The sequence below is a fragment of the Epinephelus lanceolatus genome, chromosome 7, assembly GCF_041903045.1.
Source record: "Epinephelus lanceolatus isolate andai-2023 chromosome 7, ASM4190304v1, whole genome shotgun sequence".
Taxonomy (NCBI): Eukaryota; Metazoa; Chordata; class Actinopteri; order Perciformes; family Serranidae; genus Epinephelus; species Epinephelus lanceolatus.
Window position 1 is genome coordinate 33,800,261 of NC_135740.1, and position 15,088 is coordinate 33,815,348.

Here is a 15,088-nt window from a genome sequence, read left to right on the forward strand (position 1 = left end):
AACCATACCCAGAAGACATAGAAGTGGTACGTACTGACTTACTTTACTATAAGTTTGTTTTACTGAATCATAATTTTGATCTAGTAGCCCAAGTCTCACAATTCTGACATGCTTAGAGAAACTTAATTACCAACTATTTTGTTAATTTGGTGAAGTTATCAAGAAAATATGACAAATTATTTGCTGCTTCCGGCTTCACAAATGAGAGTTTGCAAATTCTGTTTTGTATTATTATAAAGTGACTATCTTTGTGTTCTGGATTGTTAGTACATGAAAGATTTCAGCAAGAATAATCACCAGATTAATTGATAATGAAAATAATATTTATTTGTAGACTTAGATAAATCTTTTTATTTACTGACACAGGCACACACTTTCCCAATTTGTATACACAGCGAGCTTTTCCCTAACATGCTCATGATAAACCTCAGTGGATGTTGTGGGTTACAACCAGATGGGACTGAACAGATAATCTGTGCTGGAATGGTTCATGTGTTATTGCAGCAGCTGGTCAACATCCCTCCTCGTTACTGGAAATGTCAGCACGCAGTTTTCTGGGTATTTGCTTGAGGGCGTATTTCTCCCGCTGATGAGTATTATTGGGAATATGGAATGAAACTTGATGATGTCTGCAACAGAGTCAAACATCTGGGGAGAAATAAGATGCGAGCTTCAGTAAATATAATGGAGAGAGTGCTTGTTACAATGCATCTTGAAAAAAAAAATCCACTCACATCATTTGATCGTTGTCCTGTTCCCAGGGCGTACTTGCCAGTGCTCTCGATGAACCGTATTTTTACATTATAAACCTTCTTCTCGTGATACACAACCAATACCAGGGGCTCACTGTTGGTGTTGACGGAGCAATCTCGTATCAAGAATGCTCCATCCTAATGTGGTCAATGTGAAAAGAAGTTTAGCTTCATATTCATATGATTTTTTGAATATATTTGATAGCAGAAGAGATCCAGTACCTTGTTTACCAGGTGTAAAGCGTGCTCAGCATCTGCTCGAGTACAGTCCCCAACGTACCAGTCTTCACAGTATGTCTGCCAAATATGACCAGTGATGGAAAACGTAATCAGATCTTTGACTCAAGTACAAGTAGCAGCACTAACGTTTAAAAACACTCTGCTACAAGTAAAAATCCTGCATCAAAATCTACAAAAAGTGTTGGCATCAAAATGTACTTAAAGCACCAAAAGTAAAAGTACTTATTATGCAGAATGACACATTTAATATAGTCAGCAATGCATTTATGTGTGCATTACTTTAATGTTGACAAGGCCATGTTTTATTACTTTAATGTTATGGCTGTATGTGTTCTGTGCTGCTGTCCCTTTTCCCTCCATTGTAGTTCTGCCCAGGTGTGCTGCATTACTTAACGAGGTGCATTGCACCTGGCACGGAGGCGGTGCTTAAGAGCTCCCCACAGGGCCGCAGGACCAGCAGTCCCCACGCCAGAGGCCTCTCTCCTTTGCTGCTGACACAGGAGCTCTTAAGCACCTCCTCCATGCCAGGTGCAGTGCACCTCGATAAGTAATGACCTGGGCAGAACTACAATGGAGGGAAAAGGGACAGCAGCACAGGGCACATACAGCCATAACATTTAATACTACCAAATACCTTTTTGTATTTATAGTCTAAATATGTAAAGAAGCATGTTACAAAAGCTGTCAAATAAATGTAGTGAAAATAAAAGTACAATATTTGCTTCACAAATGTAGTCATTAGAACATTAAAAATTAATTGTAAAAATAAATTGAAAGTGCAGGTACCTCAAAATTGTGCTTAAATTAAGTAAATGCTCTTTGTGACTGTCACTGCAGCATAGTCCCCAGAAGAAAATGTTGGCATTGAAAACTTGTCACTCATAGTATATGAGCTGATTTTGTCATCAAGATGTGGAGGGAGTAGTGGATGGAGTGACACATAGGAGAGATGGCTGCCAAGCTGCAGACCACCGTTCGAGACCAAGAAACAACAAAACCGGTTGTTTTTTATTGAGTAATTGCTATGTTTCCAGAAGCTGTTTAGCCACCAAATGTGGATGTTTTTTAGCGACTTGTTGCTGTTTTTCCACTGAGGTAGTGCCACGATAAGTGGTTGTTTTTCTTACCTCAAAAACGCTGCATTTCTAGCAGGGATTGTGCCACGAAAAGCAGTTGTTTTTAACTGAAATATTGAGATAGTGCCAACAAATTGGATTTTTTTTAAGCCAAAACATGATCTTTTCCCAACCTTAATCAAGTGTCTTTTGTGCCTAAACATAACCACAAATTAACTTGAGTGTTGTTGAAGTTTCATTGTGTCCGTTACATAACATACAAATATAACTAATCAGTAGTTAGTTTTGCAGAAACATACAATGCCAACATTTCTTGTGATTGGGTTGTTCACTGAACATTACGGAGTTCAGTTAATAATGACATTATTTCTTTGCTTTATTACACAGCAGAGAGTTTACCTGTTGAGGCTTCTCCTTTGGAACAAAGTCATGCTGGTCAAAGTCTTCTTTAGTCTGAGGCCATTCATGGTGATGACGTTTTGATGGCACCCTTTCTTTAAGTAGACGTTAATGTTGACTTATTTCTTAAATAACTGTGTAATGATGTTGATGATCTGTGACATTACTTACCGAAATCTTGTTGTGACCTAAACAAAAGAAGCAGGAGTAAATCAAACATGACATAACATGATAAAATTGTCCTGAAAGGTCTAAGAGATGAAAGTCACACCTTGTGTCTATAATCTGACTTTCCAAATCCAAGGAATGCCTGTAATGGGTATGAAGGGATGGATCGCTTTCAGCACTGTGTAGACCTAAAAAAACATTCAACAATCAACAACCGTCACAATGTTTTTAACCAAAAATGTTACACTCACACTTATGTAGCTCTTACCTCTGGTTTGTGAGCTGAATTCTGCCTATTGGAAGTATTAAAAAGACAGTTGATTAGAAAACAATATGGCAAGACATAAGTAATCACATCTAGTCAAGTTACAAGTTTGATTGTGTAGAATAATAATCGATACCACTTGAGGGCATGAAGTTAAAACCAATTTAAATATAGATATAACAAAGCTATAATGTGACAAACAACAACTACTGTAGCAGAGAACACCCTGATGACATTTACAATAAGAGAGAGCAAGAGATTGCAGCTGGTGTTGGTGTCTTGAAACTGACGACAATTAATACTGAAACCATTTCAAATATTCAGAATCAATATGTGTCAATAAATCAATATTTTGACAACACTAGAATAAAATATAATCAACAGAATTATAATGAAAATAGCAAAGAAAGCGATGAAAAGATTGGTACTTCGCAGCATGTAGATAAAAACATAATTTTAGGGTTGCAGACACTAGACTCGACACTACTACAAGACATAGGGTAGGACAGAGAAGCTCTTGCTTTGCCCAGTGGCTCCTTTTGCAAAATGACAGGAGGCCAGGGGCAGTTAATAAATAAACATTAGGCCTACAGTTAAGCCTGGACCTCTGTTGGCATGCATTTTATGCTCTCAGACACCTTATTTACACTAAAATTATATTAACAAAAAAAACCCCAGTGTGAGTCAGTTGATTTTCACTGAGAATTAGAAAATGGTCAGCAGGCAATTGTGGCCAAATCTGACCCATGGGCTGCAAGTTGAGTATCACTGGTGTAAGAATTTAAACAGTTAATGAAATAGGTAAAGAAGTTGCACAGAATGAGAATGAAAAGAAAACCTGACACATAATTTCTTAGCTGTCACAGTAATGCTGAATGTTTGACTACTTACTTTTCTAGTTGCTTTCTGCCCACTGAAATGAAAAAGGGGACATTAGTTAAACATAACATCACAATTTGCTTTCTGTGATTATTTTTTTAACCAGCAGATGGTGCCACTGCTACACTGTACACACAGTTAACTCCAAGGGCCTCCTTTCCCTCTGCAACATTCACACAGAGCAGAGGGTCATATAAGGAGCTTTTCTCATGTCTCTGTTTTGCGCGTCCTCGTTTCCTCTCTCCTCCATCCTCCTGCTTTTGAACCAGAAATCAATCTTAAAGGAGGTCTTAATGCAAGAAGAGAGGAGAGAGGAGGCTTGCCAGAGGAGCTTTGTTCTCGGATGCACATTTGTATCCTTTGCGGAGGTGCTTTGGCGTATGAAAGAGGCGTGACACACAGCTGCATCATCAGCTGTGTGTCACGCCTTATTTAATTGACTTTGCTTTAAAATGACGGCCTCAACTCACGCATGTCTTATTTTGTTAAATGCCATTTGCCTTGACTCCTCTCTCCTCTCCTCCTCTCTCATTTCAAGTGAAAGCAGAGAGAGAAGGTGGGGAGAAGAATCAAGGATGTACAACTGAAGAATGAGAGGAGGGGAGGGTCAAACTCAGCTACAGCTAAATCAAACAGCCATAAGTGATGGTCTTGTCGACTGGCTTCATGCCCTGCAGCAAAACAGTACTCACTTCCTCCTGCAGGGTTCGTGTAGAGTCAGCCCGGGCAAGTGATTCACCAACTCCGAGATAAATGGTGGAGGTGATGGAGATTGCCTGGAAGTACACAGACTTCAGCTGTAAGTCCATCTACAATCCATTCAAACTCAACATTGGGTTACTTAAAAACTTGAATAGTGGTAGAGTAAATTACCTGCGTGAGAGCTGTGATATTAGAAAGAGAGAAAAGTCATCATCTGTTATATGAGTTGCAATCAACATGATTTATTGACACAGAAGCAGAGTTAATGATACACCAAGCTGTAAATGTTTACCTGTTCTGCTGGCGGCAAAGGTGCAGGCCTCTTTTCTGTAAGAGCAACATGTGAATATGTGGGCTGCGTCTGAGGCCAGAGGAGGGTGAAAGTGAGGGAAGTTAAGTTGTCTTACCGAATCTGGTCTTTTTTCTGCCTGGCTTCAGGTCTCTATTTATTGCAGGTCCTGTGTTTAAAACAATGACAGCATGCAGACAGGTAATTATGTATGGTGTATGTTTACTGTGAAGTAGAGCTTGTAGGTACGGTTTTGAGCTCCCTGAACACCAGGCAAAAAAAAAAAAAAAAAGGTAAAGATTGACTTACAAAAATAGAAGTAAATAAACCATAATGATAGAAACAATCAAGTTGGGTAAATCAAAATAACAGTATTGACATGAGATGTACATAAACTTGCCAGAGTCCAATCATACCACTGTTAAATGTCCTCTCACGGTCCATAAAAGCTAAGTGTCAAAATAGTGTCCGTGTAATAGTGTCCATATAAATATTTCACCATAGTTACTCATTAAAAATGTATTAATGAGCATTAAATTTGATTTCAAAAAGTGTTCATATCCCCTGAACTGAGACAAATGTTTTGGTCTTTAGCTGAAAGATGCTTGATTGTGTTTACTAGCTCGTTGCTTAGTGAACTGTCTGCGTCTGCATCTTGTAGTGTACAGGAGATTTACCAGAGCTATTTTCTTGAGACCAGCTGCCCACGAATGTTGAAAAGACTGAACCATGCAGTAACTGTGCCGTAAAACCAATACAGTGGGCTTAAGGAGACTATAAAGCCCTGCAGAGGTGGTTTAGTGTCTGTTTTCAGTGTTTTCAATACGAAGAGCAACCCATTCACATTCCACAGAGCCATTTAATTTAATGTTAAATCTGAATTATGCTGTTAAAGTGACCCTGTGTAGCTTTGCTGAGCAGCAGCCTGTGGCCAAGTAGAGACAAGTCATAAAGCTGCAGTGGTGATGAGTAATAAGTACATTTACTCATGTGCTGTACTTAAGTGCAGACTTGATGTACCTGTACTTTGAGTCTTTTTATGCCACTTTATACTTCCACTCCACTTCATCTCAGAGGGAAATATTGTACATTTTTCTGCACTACACTTGCTGATAGCTTTAGTTACTTTACAAACAATTTTTGCATGAAAAAGATAAGTATAATATACTATACTATGATATATAAGTATATATCTAATAGGAAACTAATGCTCTGTCATAACTGAATGACAGAATAAGTCGATTTCCAGTGAGTTTCAAAATGTCTGTACCACAATAATCCAAATTCAGCTGTTGTGAGTTTTGTTACTTTACCTGTATTATGTGTGGTTTGCCTTGGGGGGGTGTTGGCGGTACCCTGATGGAGTGGAGAGCACACAAAGTATAAGTGGACATTTATAGTAGTACAGTTCCAATGAAGCATTTACTTTAAAAGAAAACTGAACAGAAGGCTTACAGTGGAGAGTGATGAAAGGCTCTGAGAGGACGATGACCTTGGAAGATCCCTGTCTTGAAAGCAAAAGGAAGTTGTGATGCCCTCACTCTCACAATGACAGTAATGATAGTAGTTTCAGTAGTTCCAGTGTAAGCAGAGAGTTTAAACACTCCATGAGTTTGTATCATTGTTGTAACTTGGTCGTTGCCAGTCCCAGCAGCACGCTGCAGCAGCAGACTGTATTGATTACAGAGGGAGAACACTCCAAGTGTGAACAAATTTAAAAGCCACATTCAGTATAAAGTTGTAGACATGCAGCTGTGAGGCCCCTGGCTGTGGGCCACATCCATGCAGGAGAGTAAAGGGAGTCTATTCACACTACATGCTTCCCTCTCTCCCCCTTCGGCTCCTGGATAATTGTAATCTCCCGCAGTCTGACTCAGCCAACAGATGGCCCTGGAGACCCACTGGCAGATCATGCTCACTCAGCATGAGCTCCCTCTCTCTCTTTCTCTCAGATACACACTGCTTTTCATGCTCACCACAGTTTGTGGTGGAGCTTTTATTTTTGTGCCTGCACTTCATTCAGCTTCATTCTAATTATGTTCACTAGAGCCTTTCTGTGTAGGAAAATGAACCAAATTCACTTTCATTGTGTCAACTGTAATGCAAACACTTCTTTAAGTTGGAGCTATGTATGTATTTTATGTGCTAGATTTTTTTTACATTTGAAGGGACAGTTTACTCAAAAATCAAAAATACATATTTTACCTGTTACCTGCGGTGCTATTTATCAAAATATATTTTTTAGGTGTGAGTTACTAAGTGTTGTGATGCTCAAAGCGACAAAAAAAGAATTAAGAAAGTAGTGAAATAAAACAAATTTGAAAAACTCAACAGCAGTGTCTCTTTCCAGAAATCATGACCCAGTTACTCAAGATAATCCACAGACCTTGTTGTGAGCAGTTTCTTGTGGTAACAATTTTTCCCACCAAACTACACCCACCAACCGTATCATTGCCCATTAAGAAATGTGCATTTATTCATGGGAGCAACACTTGTGCAAATTGTAAATGTCAATGGTGTCCTCCTTGGCTGAGCTTTCACTTTATCGTTCACTATATAGTGAGTTTGCCATTTTGTTGTGCTGTCCAAATGTATAGTGGGAATCGTTATACCCTATGTAGTGGACTCAAAGTATCCCATAATGCACCCTGAGAAGTAGTGTACAACCGATGGTCACTCACCAAGCAATATATCCTGTCATGAATTGTGCCAGACGAAATACATGGGACAGACACCGAGACGATTACAACCTGCTGTACATGTTTAACTTATAATGACATGTTAAAGTTTGTTTTTCTTTGCCAGGTAGTAAACTGTCTATTTGATGTGTAGTCATCAGTCCCCGAAGATAAAGAAATAAATCCGCAACTGATCTGTAGTGCTTATCAGTTATTGTACAGAGTAGGGCTAATAACACTAGCTAATGTTGGCAAGCTGGGTCGCTGCTGTAATGGCGTAATGCATAGTGTTATACATTAAATTCACAAGTAATGAATGAATGACTGGTAAAACAAACTTCAACACATCAAAGGTTAAACGGAAAATTACTAACATTAGTAGGACAGGTTGCAATCACGCTGCTCTCTATCCTCTTGTCTGTCTGCTGGTGTAACATTAATTTGCCTGTGTTCAATGTGACCAGAGCTGCGCATCACACAACACAACACAAACAGCCACAAACTACTTTGGAACGTTATTTATTAATTTGGGGAAAATACGCTCAGTCTAAGTTCATGTTTTTATCACAAATATGCATGTCAGTATTTGTTATGGCTCACCAGCTGACGTTGATATGACAGGTTTTAATTGTGCGACAGCAATGACGTAATTAATGCAGCCGAGAAAATGACTTGAGTAGTGTCTGAAAGTGTTTCTACATGTTGCAGCTGTCCCCTAGAACTCCATGTATAGTGAGTAGGGAGTAGTGATTGAGTGAATGCTGTCCGACACAGCTACACCTTCTGCGTGGTGATACAGATGGCTGTAGCTCAGTAAAAGGAACATAGTTTCTTCATTTAACAGCTTGCAACAAGGTCCGTGGATTATCTTGATTAACCAGGTCATGATTTATGGAAAGAGGCATTGCTGCTGAGTTTTCATATATGTTTTGTTGCTTTTTTTGGCGTCAGGGTGACCTGTCCCTTTAAGACAGACAGGAGTAATGAGAATAAGATGGGTGGGGACAAAAAATAAAGGTCAGGTTACTCCTACAGATGGACAGAATTACTCAGGCTAAGTCTCCGCCTGCTGAGCAACCAATGCGGCAGCTTTGTGGTTTATTGTTCTCTCAGCGTCACTGTCATCAAAGCTACACACAGAAACAAAATTTCGACTGTACATTTGAAACTAAAGCCAGGCTAAAATCTGTAACCTAAACCAGAACTGAAAAGCTGTGTGAATGTGAGTGAGGAGTCATTGTTGTCTTCCTTACCTGCATACTCTCTCTCATCATGTATGGGCCTCGCAGGAAGTATGCGCACATGCAGCACTTCCTCTTGGTCATCGACCACGTCATACTCAGGCTCTGCGACGTTGTTATGGTTACAGCATCTTTGATTTCTTTTCCTGCCTGTCCTGTTGCGCTCCTGTGGTGAGGAAATTGCAGCATTTTCAAACTGGAGATACTGAACGTACAAAAGACAAACTTCATCTTCATCTATGAACACTGCGCTCTTATAAAGTGTGTGTGTCGCTGTGGTTTCAGACGAGAAAGACTTTTGATGACAGTCTCATTCTGCATTAATTGATTTATTGGAAACAAATGTGCTAATCTGCCTTAACAGTAATGAAACAAGTTAAGCCTGCAATCACCTTTGAGTCTTGCTGCTTCTTGCTCATTATGTACAGTCAGATACAGTAATATATTCTGAGTAGACAGCTTGTGTTAAATCCTGTAAGCACATACAACATTGATAAACACAGGAAGCTATAATGAGGTGTTGCAACATAACCCGCTGCCTATCTCCGATGGATTTCCTTTTTAAAGACTCACCGTCACACAGACAGGAACACATTTACACACATTTACAGCCAGTCACAGAGAAAACGTGACAGTCGATGACAAAGTGTTAAAGTGTTGAATAATTAACATTTTCTATTTCTGTTTATGTTAACGGCACATGACATAAAATGTGGTGTGACTCTGTATTTTGGTTAAGATATGGCGAAGCTGGAAAAATGGGTTAGACTGAGATGAATATATTATCACTGGGTGAATCAATCAGGGGCCAATCAAACCAGCCAATTTAATCATTCAATTTAAAAGCAATGGGCTTCGCGTCAAAAGTGGTTCTTTGGTAATATAAAAGAGAGTCCAGATTGGCTTTCTCTGAGAGGAAATTGATGTTTTTGTCCGGCAGGTGCAGTCTCACCACAAACATGTCGCCAGAGGCAGGAAGTGTCTCTTTTTGGGTGTCTAGGTTTCATTGCTTGCAGGCGTTATGATGAACTCCAAGAGTTTATTTTGAAAGACAGTGATTCAAACGATAATTGCATGTTTGTGCGCAAATGGTGGAAAAGTCTTTTCAAAATAAAGCACAAGTTCAGGTTTTATGAGTGACTCAAACTGCCTATTAAAGTTGAATAATGTCAACATTTGTACATCGTGATTTTGACTTCACAAAAGTTTGCTATGGCAAATATAACAGTCCAAAATTGGCTGAAAACTTTATAATGAATATAATAATAATATAATATAATATAATATAATATAATATAATATATAATGTCTAAATTCCAGCAAAAGAAACTTAAAACTTGCTGTCATGGCCACTTTTCCACATAAACAGTGCCTCTGACATTGAGAATTAAGAATTTAATAAAAATATTCCTCTGCTCTTGTGCTATATATATTCACATTGAGCATATCCATGCCCAGTGTGCTGAAAATGTCTAACCCATCTCTCTATTTAGAGGCTGCAGATGGAACAAGCTCACTTGCAGATGGCTACGGGGATCTAATCAACCAAAAAAGAAGGCTGTCATCATCCTGCAAGAGGATGACAGTTATTGGTAGGGAACCTTTTTTTTTTTTGTTTTTTTAAACTCAGTACAGACTCTGACTTAAAGGCTTTACTGCTGTTATGACTTGGAATTTTCATTTGTGATGAACATATGAACCTCATCCTTGTTAAAGATGGAGAGAATTACAAGTGCATAACCCTGAAAGGAGTTCATGTGATTTGAGAAGTCGAGGTGAGAGAGCCGAAAGCCAGAAAAATGATATAAAAGAACACACTTTACACCTCGTGCCATTGCTCTGTGCTGCAGTTCTAAGAAACACTGTGACCCAATGATGCATAGAAAGTACATAACGAGTATCTGAAGGGGATGGTAAGCTGTTGCCAATGCTGTCTCACTGTCAGAGCTTAGTATGCATGTAATTATCATAACCTCAATAAGACATTTATGTGGAGTAAAAATGACTTAAAAATGACATTAAATTATTATTTATCAGTGAATATGAGAGACTATTGTATTAATGAGTAAGACTAAATAAATTGAAATATACTTTCATAATTCAACTTCAAAATGAATATTAATGCACCCAAAATCTAACCCATGAATCATAATAAAAAATACAAAGAGTAATCTTGCACTGTTCTTGCTGTGCACTAACAATGACAGAGCAGAATCTCACTCTCCCCTCGTTCCTGCGCTAAAAGGTAATTACACAGAGGGAGCCTGCAAACTCCCAAAGCTTCCCCTGGGAACATTCATGTGGAACCATCGGGGAAATGCTGTGGATACGGGCGCCATAACTCACCATTATCACAGCAGACTCATGGCTGTTGCCTCTCTCTCTCTGCAGCTAACGAGGGGCTGAAACAAAAATGAAAAACATCATTAGTTTGGCGTTCTGCTAAAGAATGTGGCCCTCCGACACAATTTGTCCTTGGACTTTGCTCAACAGTTGCACATGCAGAAGAATGAGATCTTTATATACAGCTGAACAGAGCTGTTTGTGGCACCTCACTGCTCAGTTTGTTGATCTGAGTTTTATCATTCAGTGGAAAGAAAATACATTTATTGTGAAATATCTTTATTTAGAAAGATGTATTATTTTATTTATAACACAAGAAGGGCAGATGCTGAATTTAAAAAAGCAGATATATTTCATTAATCAACATCCCACTGAGCCTCCAGGATTAGTCAGTCATCCTAATGTGATTAAAATTAAGTCTCTGTCTTAAGTAGGACTGCTTATCAGTAAAATCTGAATTAAGGGCAACGCTATGACGAAAAAAAAAAAGTATTTACCTGTATTATGTAAGGAAAAAATATTTAACTTCATATGAAGCTTTTACTTTTACAGCTTTGGATGAAAAAACTTTATCAAACCAATCACAATAAGAATATTAATAGCAGACTTGCATTACAAGATATATTAACAATTTTGTAAACCTTAAAAGTAATCAATATAATTCTAATTATGTAAACTACAAATATAATATATATAAGATAATATAAATATAATTATAGCAGAACAACATCACTAACTGGTTTGTTTTCTTTGTGGTTAAGGTTTCAGTTTTGTCACTTTGTGTAATTGTTAACATAACAGGTTTCGTCTTTCAAACTAAAAGCTTGTTTCATAAACGGTTCAACACAACCTTGTTTAACCTGTTAAAGTCAGAAGTTTTGCAGCTACAGCTTTACCTGTTCTTGTATGAAAAGTAGCCTAAGGTTGGTAATGTTAGCAAATATCTGGAGAGATACAGACAGACAACACTTACACATGAATATTATAAACAGTCCTCTTTGTGTTTCATGTCACCATGTTTGTTATTGCAGTAGCTGACAGGAAATAAACAGGCAGGACCAAAGCTGTTCCCCCAGCAACACAACAGCAATGAAAGGTCTGTAGATTACTGTCTCGTTGTCACTTGTGGTCACAGTGGCTGCTGTTCAGTGACATAGTTTGCTTCAACAGAGCAGAGCAGTGAATTAATATAATTTATTTTACCTCGCTAAGAGAAAGTTAGATGTCATCAGCATAATGTAGAAAATAGATGTTGTGCCAGCACATTATGTGACAATTACACAATAAATTCATTTAAATATACATAGTTTTCCTTTTTTCTGAATGGACAAGTGGGTACTCACAGATTCGTAGTACTAGCACTCCTACATTTTACTCTCTGGGGCACTGACTTTTTCTTTTGCAACTCTTTCCTGCCTGCTGTATATCAGGTTCTCTGGGTGATTCATAATGGCCCTAAATAAACTGCATTATCCAGGTGGCATTCAGTGATGCTCACCTGTTCCTGTTCTTCCCTGCCTGCTTGCTTTTCTATGGTGACAGCTTGTCTAATTAGTGTTACATTTCAATAATGTTGACCTAGCTCCAGAGGGGCAAAACAAAGAGAACACGCTGATGACACAACAGAGCTTCGCCTTCGACAATCAAATCCTGCGTTATTAAATGCAGGCCAGGAGCAGCAAGCTAACGTTAGTGCCACTCCTAGCAGTGAAGAGCGTGTTGATGTAATGTGTGTGTCAAGAAAACCACCTGTGCCTACTGTTACAGCTAGTGATGAAAAGAACATTTCTTTAAAGTAACTGGGTCATGTTGTTCACCCGCCACTGGCAAAATGACTGGTAAAGCGATTTTGTTGGTCCACCAACACACAGGGCAGCATGGTACAGTGGTTAGCTCTGTCGCCTCACAGCAAGAGGTTTCCGGGTTTAACCCATATCCTCTCTTGGGCCCTTCTGTGTGGAGTTTGCATGTTCTTAGTGTGAGCGTGAGTTTTTCTCTGGGTTCTCTGGCTTCCTCCCACAGTCCAAAGACATGCAGGTGCAGATGATTATATTATTTATATATATTTTTGGTAGCTGTGAATGTGAGCGTGAATCGTCGTCTGTTTCTATGTGTGTCGGCTTTGTGTATCCTGCGCCTCACCCAATGTCAGTTGAGATTGGCTCCAGGAGTAACTGTTGTGTTTTGACCTGAATCTGAATGGTGAAAAGAGGACTGAGACTGATACGTGGGTCTCTGTCATATATCCTCCATTTGAGCGTTTTAAGACACATAATCAATTTTAAAATCATGTTTCCAGGGAGAGAGGCAATGAGAGAAGGAGAAACACAGGATCAGGACCGATCAATCACTTTTTGATTGACAGGTTTTTATTTTTGAATCCTTTTTGGCCGTGAAGGAAAACAAAACAGGAAGCAGGAAGGAAACCTGCCCAAAATAGAAAGTTAGGACATTTAAGCGAGGACCAGGGATTGTGAAAATGCCAGGAGACATTACAGGCTACCAACTCAGAGTCCCAAAACAGAGAATCAAACACAGTATTGGATTTGGCAGTGTGGTCCAGCACTCAGCGGGGTTGTCTGTCTACTTTGCAGAGCTTACCGGGCCACGGGAAGTGGTGTTGGATGAGACGCATGAAGAGGAAGGAGATTAGATACTTGGAGCTAGCGTCTGAGGTTGAGCAGTTAGTCTGGAAAATAAACTTGTGCCCCATGGAAATTGGGAGAGGATTTGTGGCAACTCAAACCACCAGACTACTTAAGGATTTGTAACCTGGCTTTGCTTCGGGCATCAAGAAACTATCAGCAGCAGAGAGCGAGAAAAGCTCAGTCTGAGGGGAGAGACAATATCAACAGGGATCAAACTGAGACATACTGTAGTTTATTTTTCCAAAAATGTTTCTCACTATTGTTGGTAATATTATCTTGGCATTAACATAGATATTTATGTGTGAAATTAGTCATCTGCTAGTTTGTTTTGTGGCAGTAAATATGTATTTAAACACCTCTTTTGAAAGCCAGATATGTTTGATATTTGTTACTTAAGTTGTAATACTTGTAGCAAATTAAAAATAAGTGTGTTTCCTTAATCTTTTTCAAGTTAATTTGCTGTAAAGTATACAGTCACTCCATTTAATTATTGTCGTGAAGACATTTGAGCGATTATTTAGAGCGAACACGAGACATTTACGTTTATATACCTTATATATTTATTTATATTTATATATGTGGCACTATAGAGATGAGTTCTGCAGGTTTTGTTGCATGGTGAGTCTGATTTATAGTGTTTTGTTGCAAAATGCTCCTCCAAAACCAAATTCACACACCCTAACTGAGTATAAAACGAGATGACTGCACATTGCAGTTTATATATTACCTTAAATCTAAAACCTAAGAGCAACCAGAAACTGAATTTTAATCAAAGCAGGATTCTCAACTCTAGCAGGAAATACTGCATTTCAAAGCTTACCTCTTTTTTATATTTACATACTTGTCACTTTCATCTATTTTTACAACAGGCCAACTTTCTACGGCTTTTCTACACACTCATAAAAACAGCAGTTACTTACCTTTTCAGATGACTTGCACAACGAGCACAACTGCCTCAGTGGGTGTCCAGCAATTTCTGCCTATTTGGTTACAGAAATAGATAGTGTGCAGTTTTTCTTTCCCTCACAGAGACACACAGAAACACCTGGGCTGCTTCAAGTCTGACTGTCGGTGTTAAGCAGCCCACTGCAGTAACCCAAAATGACTTCCTGTGTGGTGAATAACTGGCCTATAACCTGAGGTCTACTTTTGTTTTAGACAGTACAAGGTTTGTTCGTGGGGGGTGGGGGTGGGGGGTCTTCTTTTTCTTGTGCATCTGTGCTCTGATTTCAAACAATTAGTGGAAACATTGTTTGATGTAAATGAAAACTTAACACCCATATCACAAACGTCTGCATCAACCTATTAATATACATCTATGAATAGTAATTTGAACACGAGTCTCAACCTCAACATTTGCAGTTAGCTTTTTTCATGCCATTTGACAGCTCTCAAAAGTGTGAAACTG

General features: G+C 38.8%; 1 protein-coding gene across 1 annotated transcript; it reads right to left on the reverse strand.

Moving 5' to 3' along the window:
• Positions 1-305: 305 nt before the first annotated feature.
• clnk (cytokine dependent hematopoietic cell linker) lies at positions 306-14,787 on the reverse strand. The gene is made up of 17 exons (XM_033633627.2): positions 14,601-14,787; positions 11,036-11,091; positions 8,702-8,855; positions 6,226-6,278; positions 6,084-6,126; positions 4,889-4,939; positions 4,774-4,808; positions 4,653-4,663; positions 4,472-4,555; positions 3,792-3,813; positions 2,904-2,928; positions 2,739-2,823; positions 2,639-2,655; positions 2,468-2,562; positions 975-1,049; positions 735-890; positions 306-648 (listed from the first exon to the last, which is right to left on the reverse strand). The coding sequence occupies exons 2-17, from the start codon at positions 11,036-11,038 to the stop codon at positions 496-498; spliced, it is 1,062 nt and encodes a 353-aa protein (XP_033489518.2). The 5' UTR covers positions 11,039-11,091; positions 14,601-14,787; the 3' UTR covers positions 306-495.
• Positions 14,788-15,088: the final 301 nt, after the last annotated feature.